Source organism: Polypterus senegalus, chromosome 7 (assembly GCF_016835505.1).
Source record: "Polypterus senegalus isolate Bchr_013 chromosome 7, ASM1683550v1, whole genome shotgun sequence".
NCBI classification, from domain to species: Eukaryota; Metazoa; Chordata; class Cladistia; order Polypteriformes; family Polypteridae; genus Polypterus; species Polypterus senegalus.
The window spans coordinates 152,215,813-152,236,263 of NC_053160.1; the positions used below are offsets into that span (position 1 = coordinate 152,215,813).

Genomic DNA, 20,451 nt, shown 5'->3' on the forward strand with positions numbered 1-20,451 from the left:
CTGTTAAGGTCTTAACGACCATTCCACAGGTGCATGTTAATTAATTGATTATGGTTAATTGAACATGCATGGAAAAAATTGTTTAAACCCTTTACAATGAAGATCTGTAAAGTTATTTGGATTTTTAAAACATTATTGTTGAAATACACAGTCCTGAAAAAGGGACATTTCTTTTTTTGCTGAGTATATATTGTATTTAAGTGTGTACATCATACTGTAGTCATGTGTATGATCTATGCATGGAAACATTTTAATTACATGTCTGAGATTTGTGTTAAGTGTACATGTTTTGTGATATTTTGTCCCAAAATTTAACACCTATAATGCAAAATTAATGCTCTTTGAAAATGTGTTGCTAATTTGGTCATAAAAATTTCAAGTGGACCTCCCTTACATTTTGCTTTTCTTCCAAAACAGGCATATGTGTCCTGGAAATGTTGAACTCTATACAGAAGACAATTTATGCAGTTGCCTGGGATGCTAAGGCCTTTCTGATGAAACACCAGCCAGTGGCGTCTAGAAAGCCATGTTTTCTTAATTAGTGAAATGCCGAGAATGTGTTTTCCACTCTTCAAAGTAAGATCCACATAGTAGTATGCACTGGGATGGTTCACAGAGGACTCTGGATTTTTTATATTATGATGAACAGCATTAATAGTTTCTGGTTATGAATTCATCATTTATACCTGTTTTGTCTAATTTAAAATTGAGAGGGTCAGTGAGTATCCCAGCATCAATGGAAGCAAGGCAGGAAACAACACTAAATGGGGTGGTAGTTCATCACAGGACACTGTTATGCTCCTACCCACATTCACTCACACCAAGGCAATTTAGAATCACCAGGGGCCTCATGTATAACGGCGTGCGTAGAACTCGCACTATAACATGGCGTAAGCACAAAAGCCGAAATGTGCTTACGCACAGAAAAATCCAGATGCAGGAATCTGTGCGTACTCCATCTTCCACGTTCTTCCGTTACATAAATCCCGATCAGCGTGAAAACTAACGCTCGTGCACACGCATTATGTAACGCCCCAAATCCTCCCAGAATTACTCCTATTTGAATATGCAAATCAATATAAATCGCCCTTAAGCGCAGGCTTCTGTGAAAAGACAATGGGAAAAGCACGGGGAAAATATAAGAATTTCAGTGAATACCAAGTGGAGGCAAAGGCAAAACATACTATTTGTTCAAATAAGCCGTGGTATAATCAAAAAAAGGAAGTTGATCGAGTGGCATAGCGTGTTGGAGAAACTTGAAAGCTCACGTTCACAAAATCGCACAGTGCCGGAAATAAAAAAGAAGTCACATATCAAAGTCGCCGTGGAAAGCCGAGTTGTAAGCCTGTCCGAGTGTCATATGAAAGCTTATTAGGGTACAGAGATAAAAGCCACACGGTGGGGAAAAAGCACAAAATGTCCACTTCAATCTCGACATTTCCACTTTAATCACGTAGTTTATTTTGTCATTAAAGTAGAACATCATAAAATTCATCTTAAAATTGTTTAATTAACCAGTTTCTAAAATCACATCGTAATTAAAGTAGCACATTAAATGCTTTGTTTTGTATTTGATTTTCTATGTGCTCTATGTGTGTGAATCACTACTTGTTTCTTAAACCGGCTCTCTTCCTCCAACTGGACACAGAATCCATTACATTCGTGATATTACAGCTCTCTGAATAACTAAAATACTGAGATGTATACGTGATGTCATTTTCATGATGATAGGAGTTAAAGCACGTTATTAAACATGTTTCACTTCGATGAAATAATTTATTGCAGCAGTACTCAGGGGCGGCTCTAAGCTTGTGGTGGCACTGGGCAGAGGAAGAATCGGTGGCTCCTTCACCCGCCAATGTCAGTAAAGTATCTTATGCACGGTGGATGGCCACGTATGTTGCAGACACTAGCCGCCTCGTGCTCATGACACAAGCATTTAACTTTTGCCGAAATTTGTCGCTGCGTTTTTAGCTGTGTTGTTATTTTCTCTTTCTGTTTTATATTCAATATATATTGGCGTGGCCGCCCCAAGAGTCCTTGCTTTTCTTTCCCCAAGTAACCGATCGCCACACAATCAGCTCTGTAATAGAAGTTAAGCCATCTGTAAGCTTAGCGCCGATTCTTCAAAACGTTTAAAGAACATTGAAATATCTTCGTAGTACATGTTTAATTATTCTATCCTTAAAGACACTCCCAGTGAAGAATATAGATTATTTAAATGAAGTTAAAGTTTTATCTGTATAATTTAACAAACATATTTTGCTGCATTTCACCTTAAAAATTATATCGTCATCATATGTAAATACGCGCTTTATAAAGTGGCTCAGGTTGTGCGATATTATAACTGTAGTGCAAGTTTACAGTGGGGTGATTGTACATATAAGTACAAACAGTTCTACAAGGAGCACTTGATTGGCTGCATTTAAAATTCTTGGGATTAAACTGTTTTGAACCGCGAGGTCCGTACAGGGAAGGCTTTGAAACGTTTTGCCGTGGCTGAGACAGCGTGTCCTTGAAGCTGTATACCGATAATTCTCTTTCCGATCAGCTGCTGCTGTGATTCACACTCAGATACAGTGATATAAATACTCTGAGTGGTGCAGTGAGAGAAATATGGAAAAAGATGATCCGCTGTGGCAACTCCTAACGGGAGGAGCTGAAAGAAGAAGAAGTAGGAGAAGTGAGAGTAACAACGCTAAAGCAGTTAAGGCATTTGGAATACTATGGCTGTTCCCTGGACCATTATATTGTTACGAGTTAATTACAATCAGATGCATTACACTAATAAACAATATGCGGTTAGTTTCGGTGTATTTATAAAGCCGCGTCATGAAAATAATGAGTAATCACACAAGAACAGTAGCACTGCTTTGACGCTGGGTGCCGCCAGTTTGCAAAACAGAGCGGAGAACTTGCGTACGACAAGACATGAGGTACCGTGGAAAAGTGCGTGGCTTTACGCCAACTGTAGGTTTTATACATCGCGATTTGAACGTGGAAAAGTTCTTCCGCAACATTTTTGTGCGTACGCACCGTTTATACATGAAGCCCCAGGTAACCAAATACGCCTGTCTTTGGGATGCATGGTGGAAAATCCATGCAGACATAGGAAGAATATGTAAATAGTGACCAGATTTCAGATTCATACCCCATCTCCCGGAATTGTTAGGCAGAAACAGCACTAATCATTGCACCCCCGTATTGCCTTCATTAACAAACTGATTTCAAATCTACCATTATTGATGTACACATTATAAAATATCAGAGGAGAACATGCCAGGAACTCCTAACACTTTTACAGAGATAAATTAAGAGAGAGGAGATCAAGATTTAGTTTCTTCTGGGATAAACTAATGTCTCCCTGTAACACTGTATTGCAAAAACTGGTTTCTGAAAATGATTGGCAGACAAATGCATGTTAGGAGGTTATTATGCAGCGTGACAAAATGGTGCATTGGTTAGCACTGCTGTTTGGCAGAACTATCATCCTGGATTCCATCCCCATTCTTGATGCTGTTGGTATGTAGTCTTCTCTTTTCCCTAATGCCTATAGAAGCTTTTATCCTGTTGCATTCTGTGTATCCCACTTATATGCTAAAAACATGCAAGTTAGTTTAATTGGCCCTATATGGGTGTGGCTGCATGCACGAGTGAACACTGCAAAATATAAGTGCCCTATTCAGAATTGGTACTTGCCTTGATCCCACTGTTGCTAGGGTAGGTTCTGACCCTACTCAAACCTAAATTGGATTAAATGGTTCAAGAATGTTGTGTTTTTTAATCATAATCTTTAGAATCAATCGTTTAATTGTGATTTAAACCTTAGCTACTGTGTATAAAAGTGCTTTATCTTCTATCTAAAGGAAAACAGCATGGCATAGCAGGAGATATTTCATTCCCCCAAAAGAAAAAAGATGATTGGGAATCCCAGGGCAAATAGCAAATACTTCAGGTATTAATTTAAGGATTTCATGCCAGCCAATGGCTTCCTTAAGCAGCCAACTGGAGAGTGGGCAGCTACTCAGGGGAGAGTAATGTACAATGAGTGTTGTCACACCTTAAAAAGTATAAACTGTAATTTACAGTTAAAAATCACAGCAATTCTACTTATCATTGTAACCATGTAAAACATAATTTACAAACTGTCTATTGAGATCAGCAACATGTGAGTGCATTAAATGTTAGCTTAATTTAAAGTAACATAGTCATGGGCATTGGTAATAGGAATATTTGGTGCCACCTTTAAAGTAATAAGATCTTTGCCTTAAGACTACTAATACATGCCATACAGTGAAGGTTAATGAGCAGCAGATAAAGTTCATTGACTGTGCAGTGAGAAATGAATACATCCATATGGAAAAATCTACAAACCCAGAACCACAGGAGAGTTTACACAGAAGGGTGTGTTACAAATGTGGTGACAACAAAAATGGGGGTGGCCGGCAGCACTGCCCTGCTAATTGAAAAGACATTTAAAGAATGTAACATTCAGCCAAGAAAAAAATCCAAAGCAAAGTTTGCACAATGGAGCAAAACAAATCTTGGGGAATATGCAGACCTACAAGGTTCTGAAATAATTTACTTTAATGAATTCATTGAAGTGTATATGATTTGTAAATAATAAACTGAATAACTAAGTACTGCCTTGGAAGCTGACCTCTGGGGGAACATTTGACGTGATGTGTCTGGCATGCAAGACGACGTTAGCACCAAGTACAACACAGCTGCCAAGTTACAGTCAGGTAAAACTTATCTCTGAAAGAGAACCAAGTTGTTGAAATGTTTTAAAATTAGTGCTTTGCAAAAAGATTCACATACTGTACCAACTTATTATTTGAATGAGTTTCATCAAATCATATTCCCGATTGATCTCATGGAAGGCACATTTCAGTGTAGTTGCAAGTATATCCATAAGCGCCACTGAATGTACGTCAGTCATTCAGTCATTATCCAACCTGCTATATCCTAACACAGGTTCACGGGGGTCTGCTGGAGCCAATCCCAGCCAGCACATGGCGCAAGGCAGGAACAAACCCCGGGCAGGGCGCCAGCCCACCACAGGGCACACACACACACACACACACACCAAGCACACACTAGGGACAATTTAGGATCACCAATGAACCTAACCTGCATGTCTTAGGACCATGGGAGAAAACCGGAGCACCCGGAGGCAGACACGGAAACTCCACGCAGGGAGGACCCGGGAAGCGAAACCAGGTCTCCTTACTATGAGGCAGCAGCGCTACTACTGTGCCACCGTGCTGCCCCTGAATGTATGTGTAAATCTGAAATTTTGAAGACCTAGATCAACATGTTTTAAGGAAAGAGAGGAATTACTCTGTCACAGAATCAACATAAAGGATCAGCATAGCATTTTTTCAGAACTACAACAATGTAACTTAAGCACATACTGTGCCATGAATGCCACACTATATTACACTTATGCTGGCACATATTACATAGAATCTTCCTTAAACCAGGGTGACTACCTGACTTGACTAATGAGCAATAACATTAGTTCTCAGTCTTAATGCCAAAAAAGCCAGGGAATACAGTATATGCTTCTGGAAAGAGATGGTTTAAAAGCAGTAGTCCAATAGACCTCCACCATACTGAACTATGTAAAATTGTAGTTTAGTAAAAGAAAGCTATTGAATTTGAGCATGAAAAATCATAGAAGATTGACAACAGCATACAGATGAACGTAACCATCATCTGGGTAAGCAAAAATATGCGTTGTATATTGGACATAAAGGTGTTGCCAAAGACAAATGCTGTTTGCTTTGAAATTGAGTAAGAACAAGGGATGAACAGAACCTTCTTCAGTACGGAGATTATTCAGAATATGGTGGGATTCTATCCTGGTCAGTTTAAACATCTATTTGCTGCTTTGAGAATAAAGGTGTTTGAAGTAGTTTTTGCTATTTACAGAGTGCATTATCTGAGTTGTATATATCGTGTGAACAGTAGGGGGAACTCTTATACCATCCTCAACTGCAAAAAATATTAAATATACTAAAAAACACAGCAAGGTTCTTAAAATAAAGAACGCTTAACATTACAGTATGAACACAAAGATCAAAATTACAGGTAGCACAATAAAGGCCTATTGTTCTGATGAGTGTACCTACACAAGTGATTATCTTTGACCACTGCATGCTCCACTTATTCACAAGTGTAAAAAAAAAACTTCCTGTTACCTTTCTTTTCCCAACACTATTTCTCCACATCCTGGCCTCTCTTCTTTCGGCCACTTGAATCCTTGCTAACATCTCACTGCCAAGGTCCAAGCTCAGTTAACCTGTGGCCAGTAGGGAATTTTCAGCAAAGGCTAATAGCTACTTCTGGGTCAATTGTTGGAATTACTTTCAGTGTCTTAGAAACTGTGTAGAACCTCACATTGCTTATGCCTAGAGCTTCCTATTATGGCTGCAGATGTTCCTAAACTATTTTGACCTGACTACCATAAAGGGGAGCAGTTGAACCCTTGATAGAATGTCATCCCCAATAACTGAGATAAACCCATACACCACATAAAATAATCCAATGCTGTCCTTTAGCAAGTTGGAGGACCCGAGTGTTTCAATGGTCATTCTTTGAATGACTTCAGGTTCTGATAAGGCCCAAATTTATTTGATAGTGCTCCCTGCTGATTCAGATCTGGTTAACTATATTTTTTTAATATCAAAATTGGTATTTGAGGAAGAGAAACAAGATATTCAGTTACTGAAAGAGATATAGCTAATGCCTGTAACTTAAAACAACATGTATATATCAGAACATTGCCTTAAAATATAGTTTATAGGCACACTAAGAAATAGATGAAGATTGAATATAAATAGGACATTTCAACTTTAAAGTGAATTTAGAAAGAGAAGACAATCAGGTGATGGATTTAACATTAATGATTACAATAGGAGTATGTAACCAATGTCACACGTCCACTAAAGGGACATTTGCAAGACTCCTGTGAGATAAGCAATTCCACCCCAGGATGATGCAATCATAATAAGCAAGACAACTAAAATGAAGCAAAAAAATGTTGCTTCAGTAATAAGTGCTTCAACAACAATGTTATGATTCTGTTTTATCTTTAATATTTTACTTAGGGACATATTTAGGATTTATTCCATGTTCTTTGCATCTTTTTTGACATTTTTGAATATAGAAAATTCATATTTAAGGTTTAAAAGAAATGGGTACATTGTTAAAAATATTTAATGTCTTATTGTGAAGCCTTTTTGATTTCTGTAAGTGGTGCTGTTTTGGGTTTAGCTTTTGTATGTAGGATCACCAGAGGTCATAACCTGTGATTTCACTGAATAGAGGACATAAAAGTTGATTATCTGAGAAACCCAAAAACTTTGAGAGTGACTTTGTAGTTATAGTCTTCTTGGTTTAGAATTTGTGTAACAGTATTTTGACTGTTTTGATTAATGATTTGGTTGTGATGAAACAGAGAAAACATTCACCATTTTGACTTTTGCTCATTTTGTGACTTTCATTTTATTTTCTGATCTCTATTTAAAAAAAATAACTCTGCTTTTTCCCTCTTAAGGCATTACAAGCAATACTTTACTTCTCATTAAGAAACTAAGTTGGAACAAAAACCTGCTGCCACTACAGCCCTGACTTTGCAGACCCCTGTTTTAGAAAGATCTCAAGAAAACAGAGGAAACTTATGTTGAAAATATTGGTGAAAAACATGGGAATGAGAAAGAGTTTAGAAGATTAAGCTGAAAATAGTAGTTAGAGTAGTAATGGCAGTTGTTTAGAAAAAAAGAAGGAAAGAGAAAAAGCAGTGAGGTGATGGGACTATGAAGAAAGAACATCAAAAAACTACATAATTTAAGATTTCTTTACTAGTAGGATGTAAAGGCAAAGACATGGGGAAGTAGAGAGAAGCAGAAGAATAAACACTTTGGTGAAGGACTGATCTCAAGGGCGCCAGTGAAAACAAGAAAGTAAAATTTGCAAATATCAAATAACCTGTGGTGGAAAGAACATGTGATATGTAATACTAAATAGAAAATAATCAAAGTGGGGAGTGTGTTAGTTTTGAACATTGGAGAGATAAAACAACAATCTTCAACAAAAGGCAAAAAGAATTATACAGTGGTTCATTGCATTATATTTAAGGCCAGAAAAGACAGTTTTGTGATTGATACTTGTATTGTCATGGAAACAAATGTTCTTTTGATTTTGATTGGGTATAAGTCACAGCAGTAGCCTCCTCTTGCTCAGTCCCCTTAGAGTTGTTGGCCCACTTACCATATATTAAACCTTACTTCTGTGCCCTTTACTCAAACAAATCGCCTAAACACCTCAGTAAGCACTTCCACAGACACACCTCAGGGACTCCATCTGTTGACCTCTTACAGTAGCTAGGGTGGAGGAATAACAGACAAGAGCTCAAGTATCACTTAATTGAAAAATGGTCTTATTTAATGTTCAATGTTTAACAATACTGATCTCACATAATACAACTATGCTCTAAGCTTAATCAACAAACGCAGTTATTTGTTCAAGGCACTTTCCAAAATAATACACAATAACCAAGGGATATATGGACACCCAGAAGCACCAAGTGGCATTGACCTTTTTGTCTTTTCTTATATACTCATAACTCTGCAGCCTGGAGCCATACCACATGCACTTCATAACAGGTACTTGGGCGGGAGACCATCTAGGAACAGCTTGGAATGCTGTGAAGCCAGCAGGGGACACTTACTCTATGGTCTGAATGTGGATCTCAACGACCCAGTGCAGTGATAGGGTACAATATGGTAAAAAAAAGGTGCCATCATTCAGATGAGGTGTAAAACCGAGGTTCTGACTGTGGTCATAAAAGATCCCTGGGCATCCTTCATAAAGAGTAGGGTGTATTCCAGAGTCGAGGCTAAATTGCCCACAATGGCCTAGTCATTCTGGCCCCCAATCAGCCCCTGTCTCTCTCTCTCACACACAACTGAACCACCTAACAGCTAATGTGTGGTGACATTACTTCCAAGTGGATACTACACATGAGTAGTGGTTAAAGTGGCTCCACATTTACTAAGTACTAAGAATTATTATTATTATTGTTATTATTATTATTATTGACTTTTTCATCTTCTCTTGTATGCTCATAACTCTGCTGGTGATTTTAGTTATTATGATGAGCCTTGATCGTCGGTCATCTCTCTTTTTCACTCTCTACTGCTGTCAGGATTTGAGATTTGTTTAATTTTTTTTTGTGATATTCACATTTTTTTCTTTAGACTTGTTATTTTTTTTCTGAAACTTTGCGATTTACCTTTGTCATCTCTGTTTTATATTTGTAGTTTTGAATTAAAAACTTCTTTTTGGTTTGTTACTTTACATCTTTCACAGGGGTGTTGCCATGGTTGCCATAATGCTTGCAACTGTTGCTAACATTGCACTTTTTAGAGGTCATAGATGGTGATGTCATCTGTGCAACATTAATTGAACTAGAACCACACAGAGTGTCGTTATCTGAGTTTGTGGTTATTGAACAGTAGTTATTTGATATTCTAGCTAGTGTTTCTTTACTTTATTTTGGTTGTGTGTAATGTACTTGGTAGTGACATCTTTGACTCTTCAGTTTTGATCTTTGAATGCCACATGACATATCTCCACCTCTTGGTTCTTGATCGCAGCCCTGCCAAAATTCAGGTGTGCTCCGTTTCAACACTTTTTAAATTATATTTCCATGATGCTAAAACATGCTTGTTTACATTAATTGCTAATAGTTATAATACCTTTATATTAGACTTTTCATTATCTTTTGTTTGGCATCTGGCCATTTTAATGACAGAGGGTGACAGAGGGTTTGAAGTTCATTAGGCAAACAAGCTGTGTCTTCCTCTCATCTTGTTGTATTCTGGCGATCTTATCTACTTGTTGTGCATTTTATTTCTTCTTGGCTGTTATCAATACAGGCTTCCAGCAAAGCAAACAAGGGCAGTCTACATTGCCTTGGCCTGTAAAATTGTCATAATTCTAGAGATTATTAAACAGTACAAAAGTTTAATCATTATATTAAGAAAACTTATAATAGTAAAATGAAATTTTGAAAAGGAAGGAATTTGATAACAGTAAATATGTGCACACTACAAATGAAAACATCCAGAGAAAGAAGGAAGAAGTGTTTGAAAACATAGATGTACTTGAAAGCTTAGAAAGAGGAACAATAAGGAAAATGCCATCAGGTACTCAACCCAGTTATTTGCTGCTTACAGCATGAAAGAATCAAATTTATTAAAAAAAAAAAAAATCAAAGAAACTATATATTTTATGAGAGAACGGACTTCGCTTTTCCCTTTAGGAACTTTTTCAATTACAAATAAAACACACTTTCAGACAGATAACAGTTTTAGAAGGGATGGATCAGCTGATGGACATGTCTGTGACTTCTTTTAATTTTCAGAAAGACATGACTGAAGTCAAACAAGTGAAGAAGTTTATTGAGTTTGCTATTTGGCCCCATAAGTTATGTATACAGTGGGATGCAAAAGCAACCTTGTTAATAGTCATTATTTTCCTGTATAAATCGTTGGTTGTTACGATAAAAAATGTCAGTTAAATATATCATATAGGAGACACACACAGTGATATTAGAGAAGTGAAATGAAGTTTATTGGATTTACAGAAAGTGTGCAATAATTGTTCAAACGAAATCAGGCAGGTGCATAACTGACATTTAACTGACATTTTTTATCGTAACACCCAACGATTTATACAGGAAAATAATGACTATTAACAAGGTTGCCCAAACTTTTGCATCCCACTGTACTTTATTGTGTTGCAGATTTAACTTTTAATTGATACATTTTCTATTTTTGCCAATCAATCAACAATCAATAACCTATAATAACAAAATAGAAACATATTTTCAAAAAAGTTTGCAATTGTTTTAAAAATTTTAAATCTGAGCTCTCATCATTTATTCAGACCCTTTAGTGTGACACTTCAAATTTTGCTTTAATTATCCTTGAGATGTGTCTAAAATGTGGCAAATTGTGGTAAGGCATAAGAGCAAGGATATAAAATAATTTCTAAAGCGCTGAGTGTCCAGGAGCACAGTGGTCTCAACACTTGTGAAAAGAAAGAAGTTTGGAGTTGGTTGTGTGCCTAAACTGAGTAACTAGGCTTGAAGGGCCTTGGTCAGTGAAGTGACCAAGAACACAATGATCAGTGTAACAGAGCTTCAGAACTCCTCTGCTAAGAACGGAGAAAACTGTTGGAAGGACAATGGAAGCCACTCTTAGCTAATAGCATTTACAGGATTCTGAGAGCATAAAGAAAAAGATTCTCTGGTCTGATAAAGCAAAAATTAAACTCTTTGGGAACAACTTAAAGCACTATCTCAGGCAAAGATCAGGCACTGCTCATCACCTGTTTAATACCATCTATACAGTGAAGCACAATTAAAAAAGCATCATGCTACAGCGGTGCCTCTTAGCAACATGGGACAATAAGGCTGGTCAAAATTAAGAAAAGGATGAATGCAGCCAAATAAGAAAACCAGTGCCAGATTGACCTCTGACTGGGGTGACAGTGTGCCTTTCAACGCGACAATGAGCCGAAGCATACAGCCAAGAAAACTCTGGAGGGATTTTGAGACCAGTCTCTGATTGACCTTGAGTGGCAACAGTCAAAGCCATGGCGTGCAACCTATTGAACATCTGTGGAGACACCTGAAGAAGGCAGGTTACAGACTCTTCCCATCCAATCTAATGGAGTTTGTGAGGAAGTGCCAGGATGAATGGGCAAAACTGCCCAAACCCAGGTGTGCAAAGCTTGTAGAAACATACCCAAGAAGACTCAAAGCTGGAATTGCTGCCAAAGATAATTGTAAAAAGCACTGAATGATGGCTCTGAATACTTATACGAGAGGTTTCAAATTTAGATTTTTCCCCTTAGATAAACATGAAATGCAAAAACAAATAATGTGTTTCTTAAATGTCACCCCTTAAGCATATATTTTCTGAGACAGTCTTGCAAACAGACATTGTTATTAAAAATAAAATATTCTCCTGGAAATTCAACGGTAAATTCATTGTTTTGTATCCAAACCCTGCCATAATTTTGCTCTCCCCAGTCCTGGTTTCTCTCTTGTTTCTCCAGGTTTCTGTGTACAGTAGAGATGATTTCACTCAAAGCAAATGCGGTGGCTGGGCACCATTTACAGCTTTGCATAGAGCATCCAATGCTAAAGCCGACTCTGGTAGAGTGTACCTTGTAACCAGTGATTTTATGAAAAAAGACACTGACCATTCAACTGTAACCTGCGGAAATCTCACATTTTGTGGTATTTTGCGCAACAAGCATCTATCGTGGTAACGTGAATTTTATTTTTTACAAATATTTAATATGTTTCTGTTAGATTTCAGTAGTACTTGGGTGTTGTACAATGTCAGCCATTATGAATATAGTGAGAAGTCAAGAAAAATGACACATTTTATGGCTAACTAAAAATATTACAATATGCAAGCTTTCGAGGCAACTCAGGCCTCTTCTTCGGGCAAGATGAATTCTGAAATATGAAATTAGAGTTCGACACTACAAAGTATTGCTTGAGCATTCGCTTTCTCTGTCTGCTTTCATTCGTTTTAGCTGTGCTCTCGGAAATCTTGCTACGATATTCAGGTATATTTCAAGTTTGGCCATTACTTTCCCGCTCGTCTGCTGCCCCCGCCTATGATCTCCTCCGGTCCAATCATCCTGCCTCATCCAAGGTGTCGCACACGCCCCCATTTTTTTTTGGCTTCGTTTCCTGTGTGATAGGCAGCATTTCCGAGACTGCGCACGGCAGGTCAGCTGATCGCTAGTGACGGCTGTTTGGTGCTCTGGATATCACAGAAACATTGGGAGAGAAGGAGCGGCTAAGGCGCTGATTGCTAACGTGAGGCCGAGCAGCGGGGGCCCCGCACTCCCGTCGCCTTCACGATGAGTGTCGGCACTCCGAAATCGCTGCCGACCTCCGGCCAGAAATCCATTAATGATATCAGCCATCCACTGTCTTATGAAGAAGGCGTCCTCACACCCAGCCCTGAATTGCCAAACACCAGCAGCATCGGGGAGAAGGTAAGCGAAGATACGCAGGCTCAAACCTTATTTCTCAGCAGGAGACACTTTTTACTCCAGCACTGGTTGCACTTTTGGGATCAGGTTGGTAGGACGTTTTCCTAGAATGGGAAGGAAAACGCGGCGCTGGGTTTTGTATTGCCGTCTGCCAGAGTTGTTTGAAATAAAGTGCGCGCCTAATCCCGTTAAAAAGGGGAGAAAAATCGCCTCTGTTGGAATATTGGTGAGCTGAAGAAATGAACATTTCTTTCTGTGAGTACCGTCAGGGAAATAAACCGCTCTGATCGAAAGTGACCACCCATTATTTTAGTCTTACCTGTTTGTGTTGCTTTGAGAGAATTGAGGGATTGTCACGAAAGGCGCTATATAAACAGTCGTAGTCGTAGAGCTTATTTATGACCGTTGCTGTTGATGTCTGTAGACGCAATTCGTGGTGGTACTTGTAAATAAAGAACCGGTTGACGTTTTGGTGAATCGACAGCTACAGTTTGTAGAAAATTGATAAATGATTTGTGATGTCTAGGATTATAGTATTTGTCTCAGAGAACACTATAGTGCATGCTTAATCCTTGCTTAACGAGAGTTTGAGAGCTTCTCACATGCACTTGTTCATTAAGTAAATGTCTTCCTAACATTCTGTTAAATCATGTTGTGCATGTACGTTTGCTTTGTTCCTTCCACTAGAAGGATATAGTTTATTTGACCACCAACCTACAACTTATTACCTTTAATAGGAAGAATGACCACATTTCAGAGTAAACTCTGCCATAAGTTAATAACTAGCATCAAATTATGTTTTGTGTCACCTCATTCAAAAAGTTTACAATTAGTCTTTATCTATTTTTTTAGAAGTAATATAATCATGTCATACACACTGCTGCATTAATGTGTATACATACTCTATGTATTGTAGTAAATAGTATTCCAGTATTATTTTTTAGTTTAGTACATGAATCGTTAAGTCTATGGAAAGCTGTTGACCATTTGGTGGAACATACCATACCTTACTGTAGAATGTCCAGGAGGAGGAGGTTGACCAAGTGACCTTGGCTTGCTAGACTTTGGTTTCTCAAAAGAATCATAGCCATAGAGGCACCCTCTTCCTTTGTTTCTTTCTTCCTGGAATTTGTTCATTTGTTTTTGTTTTTCCCTCCTCATTTGCCTAGATGCCTTATTTTTGTTAGCTTGGATCCCCTATATTACCACAGTTTGCTTTAGTTCTAAAATTGAGGTTTCTTAATTTCAGCCTTTAGGAATCCTTGCTACAAAGAAAATTAATGTTGTATCAGTTAATGCATCATTAATTAGATATATGTGTTTATATACAATGTGTGTGTGGGTATATGTATATATGTGTGTGTGTGTATATATAATATTTGCATTATATTTTGTAATCTTTGATTTAATCTGTGCAGGCACTCTGATTATCTTTACAGAAAACAATACTGGATCAGAGTAAATACACTTCAACAGTGGAGATTATTATATTATTTCTTAGCTGGGCACATAGTAAGCTTGTTTTTTTTTTTTAATCAGTTATTCCTGACAAACTGAACATATGAATATCTGTTTTCTTGGCAAGATTTATTTTTTTTTTTTTTTTTGAAGCAGACAATTTTAATTACTGTAGAGTTACTTTTAATGACAACACTAATGAGCAGAATGCAACAATATGCATAAGATGATTACCCAAAATAAAAGTGCTTTCTGTTATTGTTTGTATAAAATTAGTGCTTGATTAACTTCATAAAGTGCTACTGCATTCTTTGCAAGGAACACATTTTAAAGCATCATATTAACATCAATTTTAGGTTATTCTGTAATGAAAGGAATACATTCAAGTTTTTTTCCCCTTTTTTTCTCTAAGAGAAGTGAACACACAAAAGTATAACTTCCAAGTGCTCAATGTTTAAAATGAAAATCTGTCAAATATTATTAAAGTGCTTTTTTTTCTACTGCTGATAATGAGATCCTTCCTAAATTTATTTCTGTGTTTCATGTTTAATTAGGAATAAAACTACATTCATCTTGTAGCAAATGTTAAAAGAAATAAGCAGGGCTATTATGTGCTATGAGAAAGAAAGACAGACATGTGTAATGTCATCTTTACACAGATGTAATAACAATTTAAGTTAGAAGCTTCTCAGAGTTTTAGCTTGCATTTTAGTCATAACTTTAAAATAAATCAAATGATGGGTTCTGTAAGCTGCATTTTGAATATGTTCTTTTGTATATTGATGAATTTTGGCTTACAAGATTGTAACACAGGAACAAGTAAACAATTTCCTGAGAAAGTTGTTTACTTTTGTTCCATTGTGGACAGAAAAGCTATTTTAGGTTCAATCTATAGATGATTAATGTCATAAAAAATGTAGATTCAAAGACCATTCGCGAGACAAGGATATACAAAGTAATAAAATATTTAATAGTAGGCAGCAGTGAGAGATAATAATACAAACCTAATCTTTGTTTGCTGTTACTGAGTTTTATAGTATGGCCTGGCACATGGTGATCTAAAAGCTGGTCTAGACATGAGACATATGTCAAGGCCACCTCCCCTTATGTATCCTCAACCACCCCATGCCAACCAGCTTGACAGAGATAATGGCAGTTTACACAACAATTAGATAAACAGTTCAAAAATGATCTATTTTTTTCTTTAGTGATTTTGTTATTAAATCCAATTATTGGCTTTAAACAAAACCATTTTACATTTAATCTTGCTTCATATATTAAACTTACCCTGCTTAACCTACTGACTTCTCCTTGCTGGTTGTGGTTCATTTTAGTTTCTCTTAATATTATGAGCTGGATAAGTGGGTTAGAAAATGGATGAGTTGATATATGTTTGCATATTTCTTGAAAGTAATTATGGCAAGCCTTCTCTGTGTACTGAAGCAATTATGCAAAATTCCTTTCATACTGTAGTGTTTTAACTACTAAAAATACAATTGTTATTTTCTCAATTGAAAGTTCATTATCAGGATGTAGATCCTCCCATTGTAACTGTCTTCTCTCTGTGACAAGCAGTCAGTCAAGCCTTGCTTTGTATAGTGAAATACATAGAGCATACTGTTAGAAGACACTATACAAAGCACATAACAAAAAAATTTAATTCAACAAAGTAAAAAATGTAGTTGTCAAGCAAAATAAAGCCTTTGGACTTTTAGAGCAAATATTTGGATAAATATGTTTGAAAGGAGACAAAATATCAGTATCTGGCAAGTCTGATGCTATCAGATTTCCTGTTAGACTAGTATATTTTAGCAATGCACATTTTTTCAGTATAAGGATTTTATTTGAAAAGTTTGGAAAAACTCTAGTGGGCCCTTTATGGAATCTTCTTAAAGGAGTAGGATAGGTGGCTTGACAAATGTGCAGTGTAAAAGCTTACGTAATGGAGGATGAGACTTGTAGTTTCATTGTGCACATATATACTGTAGCTATGCGATGTGGCTCTGTTAGTTTAAATCTGACAGGGTGGCTCTGAATTGGGTATGTTAATGAATGTTCAATTAACTTGCATTATTTAATTAAATTGAATAATCTATTTGATTACACGATTAAGGAAATTTAATTGAGTGGCTATCTGAGAACATTTGTGTTACGAGAATGACTGTTCAAGGTTGCCAGCCTGACAGTTAACATGTGAATTGATTATTTATTGATTTATTTATTCATTTATTGTAAGGAAGAGATTTAAATAAATTAGTGAAATTGTAATCCTTCACTTTGTAGGTTGCAGTGTCTGTTTAAATCATTAATACATTTTCTTGTTGGCCGTTGTGTGCCCAGAACATGACATAACTCAATCAAACTCAATTCTGTCTGTTGATTAGCGAATATCATTATACTACTGATAAGCTGCTGTCTTTTATTAATCAATTAAAAGTTATCTTTCAAAGTAACTGCAAAAATCCTCTAAATCCATTAAATCATTGATTCCGAATTGCAGTATAGTAAATTGCGGCTTAGTAAAAGGAATACGTTTAAAATAAAGCCTTGTTCACACGGGCGTTAAAATCGAGCGTTTTTGCGTCAGAAGGCGTCCGGTGAGTGCGGATCAAGCGCCGAGTGTTTTCTACACGTAGGAGTCAATGAGAGTGTTCACACGGGCTTTGGTGACGTGCGTTTGTCCAGCAGCGCGTTTATACGGCATCAAAAAAACATTGCATGCAGCTTTTTCTTGGCGTTCAAAACCCAACGAATGCAAGGAAACCGCTTCTAGTTCGTTTTCTGCGCGTTTATTTTACGCTTCGGAGGGCCGGATATATATTTTCATATTGCTTATTTTATTTTATTGTCTCATGTAATTTGTAAACCATGAACCTATTAATTTATGTTCTAATATAATATTTGATAACGATTATGTGGGGGGGGGGGCATGTCAGTGCATAACACCGGTGTAAGCGCACGCTCGACTACTGTTTCCTTACCTCAAAGTGACAAGTAGTCTCTCTTTGGGGCTAACACCAAGTCGCATATTGGTTGATCGGCGTGCAATGTGGCATTGCACCAGCTGCAGCAGACAATCAAAAGTGGAAACCGACATCCGACAGTAATTAAAAAACTTGCACGGAAATTTTCGCATTTCTTCATAAAGCACAAAAAAACTTCCTTTAACCCAATGTTATTCAGTCAGAGGATGAACCCAGTAGCGGCGATTTTTTCTCTCCCTACGTCGCCGTATTACGAGTATTTTTAAAACAAGAAGATTAATATCTAACATAGCAAAATGGTCCATGTTAAAAGGAGGCACCTCAAATAAAACGACAAGGGCTTTCATATCCAGTTCCCGACACTGCCTCCACAGGTTAACACACAAACTACAATTTGGGCTGCAGGCTGGCGTTAGACAGAGACAAACGAACGCCGGTGTAGAAGTCAATCAATCGCCACCACAAAATGCAACATAAACGTCTAGGACGTTCAGAGCAAGTTCGTTTATCCAAAAAACGCCTGTGTGAACAAGGCCTAAAAGGCAAACCATTAACTTTAGATGAACGGTTCAGAGGCACTAGAGCACCCTGCAATAATTTGTATCTCATTACAAAGATTCATTTTAAATTTATAGATTTAGATCACAACTTGTGAAGAGAGTCCTGCTTAGTAGTTCCCTCAGAACATTTCCCTAGCTAACTGCTAAAATGATAATTACAGGTTGATTAATGGTTAAATAAGAGTTTAAACAATTAATGTTGTAGACACACACACAAAATGAGCAAAGTTAAGCTTGAAGAACAGATGAATTGTAACATAGTGAGCTTGTCTGTACATTGGTGAAGTATTAAAATTATTATATTTTTAGGCTTCAGCTAAAATATATATATATTTTTTTAAACAAATAGATCACTTTTCAACCAAAATACCCGTGCACTTTCTAAAGGTTTAACTGCAGTCCGAATCCACCAATGTCACCCTTTAATATTACTCATTACATGCCCAACAGCATTATCAGAAGAGTTCATGTTGGTCAGTTTATCGAGTAAAGAAACAAGATCAACATGACTCAGTTAGTTATAAATTAAAAGAATGATGAGGTTACTATAGTTAGTATAACTTCTGGGTTCAATAAAGATTTCTCAGGCATTCAGTGTTAACATTTATGATGTGCCATGTGCGACCTAGGTGTTCTTCCTTTGGAAAGCATTTGGTACCGGCCCTGTGGGATGCATGCAGGGAACAGATTCCTAGCTACATGTCTAACCCACTTTATCTGGCTGCTCTTTATCTAGAGAGACAGTGGTTCTACTCTGCGTTTCTTATGTACTGCCAAGCTCCTTACCTTGTTAAGGGAATTGAGCTCGAAAATTCTGCAGAGAGGCCAGGCAGCCTTCAAAAAAAAAAATAGTGTTAATTTGTCATTTAGACTCCTCACCCATAAGACTAAGGATTGGAGTAGGGTGTGATAGGTGTTAGGCATGTGTGTAATTATGTTAATGAAAATTGACTCTTGGGGCAGCTAGTTTCTACTTTTATAATTTGTAATATATCACCAAGTTATTTATACTTGAAATTTGTGGCAAGGTGTTTGTTTAAACTTACTATAAGGCAAGGCTTGATTTCTATATCAGCATACGTCATCTTCAATTAATTTATCCACAAGCAACACTAAAACTAGACAAAGTTAAAAGCATGTTTGTAAAGGGTGTTGTAAGTGCTTTGTCTCATGTTTTACTGTGATGAATCAGCAGTAAAAAAATCCATCAAACAAAAATGCCTGTTGTCAGCAGTACATATTTCTGGCTTTTGGTGATTGTAGAAAATGAAAACTAGCAGGAATCGTGTTGCTAAAACACAGGTTAAGTAATAACTTTGCATGTTGTTGTATTATACCCTTAAATTCAAATGAACCTTTAAGTTTTACAAGGAGAGCAGCAGTTAGCTTTTCTGGATCTTGTATCTGGTTTGTTGTTTGGAGATTGCATATTCTCCCTATGACTGTGTAGATTTCCTTCCAGTTAACTGGTGATTCCAAATAGCAAAGAATGAAAATGTTGCACGATACTTGGCATTTTGAATAAGTGAGTGCTTAGACAGTTTTAACAGAATAAATGAGTGTCATTAGAAAAGCAATGTATGATAGACTAGGAGAACATCTTTGCTATAAAGTGGATAAGCAACAGGGCATCTTCTTTTGCGTCATTCTTTGGTGATGCTGCAACATTATCAAAGTTATTGAAGTTAACATAGCTTGTTGTAGCAAATATTCTACTGTTCGGGTCTCTCGTACTAGACATTTTATACATTTGTTTATCTCTAGTTTCTGGACTGTCAGACAATTAAAATGTCCACTAAACGCAAAAATTTGCTAGTTAATGAACTTTTAAATGTTGACACATATATCTGTGTTCTGATCACATGTCTGCAATTTCAAGGTGTCAATTCCTGAAGTCTCAGGAGATTTGTGTACAACCAGGAAACAAATATGAAATACCTACTCAGTCATTCAAATGTAGAGTTGCCAGTCATCCTAATCTGCATGGGTTTTTAATGTGACTTAAGATGGCATACTTGGAGAAAACCTGCAGGCAGAGTGTACAAACTGCATTTAGTGGCTTGTAAACTGAGCCCATGTTGTTACATTGTGACCTAGTAGTTACAGAAAAAAATGTATTTGGATAGACAATTAGAACATTAGAACACTCTAGACAAGAACAGGCCATTCAGCCCAACAAAGCTCGCCAGTCCTATCCACTTATTTCTTCCAAAAAAACATGTAGTTGAGTTTTGAAAGTCCCTAATGTCTTACTGTCTACCACACTACTTGGTAGCTTATTTCAAGTGTCTATGGTTCTTTGTGGGAAAAAAAAACAAACTTCCTAATGTTTGTGCGAAATTTAACCTTAACAAGTT

The 20,451-nt window shown here is 37.0% G+C and overlaps 1 protein-coding gene across 1 annotated transcript in view; it reads left to right on the forward strand.

Moving 5' to 3' along the window:
* Window positions 1-12,817: 12,817 nt before the first annotated feature.
* Window positions 12,818-20,451, forward strand: part of snx30 (sorting nexin family member 30) — a 63,705-nt gene continuing 56,071 nt past the window's right edge. The window contains exon 1 of the mRNA XM_039759404.1: window positions 12,818-13,095. Coding sequence (XP_039615338.1) covers window positions 12,958-13,095 — 138 coding nt within the window. The 5' untranslated portion in view covers window positions 12,818-12,957. The remainder of the gene's footprint in view (window positions 13,096-20,451) is intronic.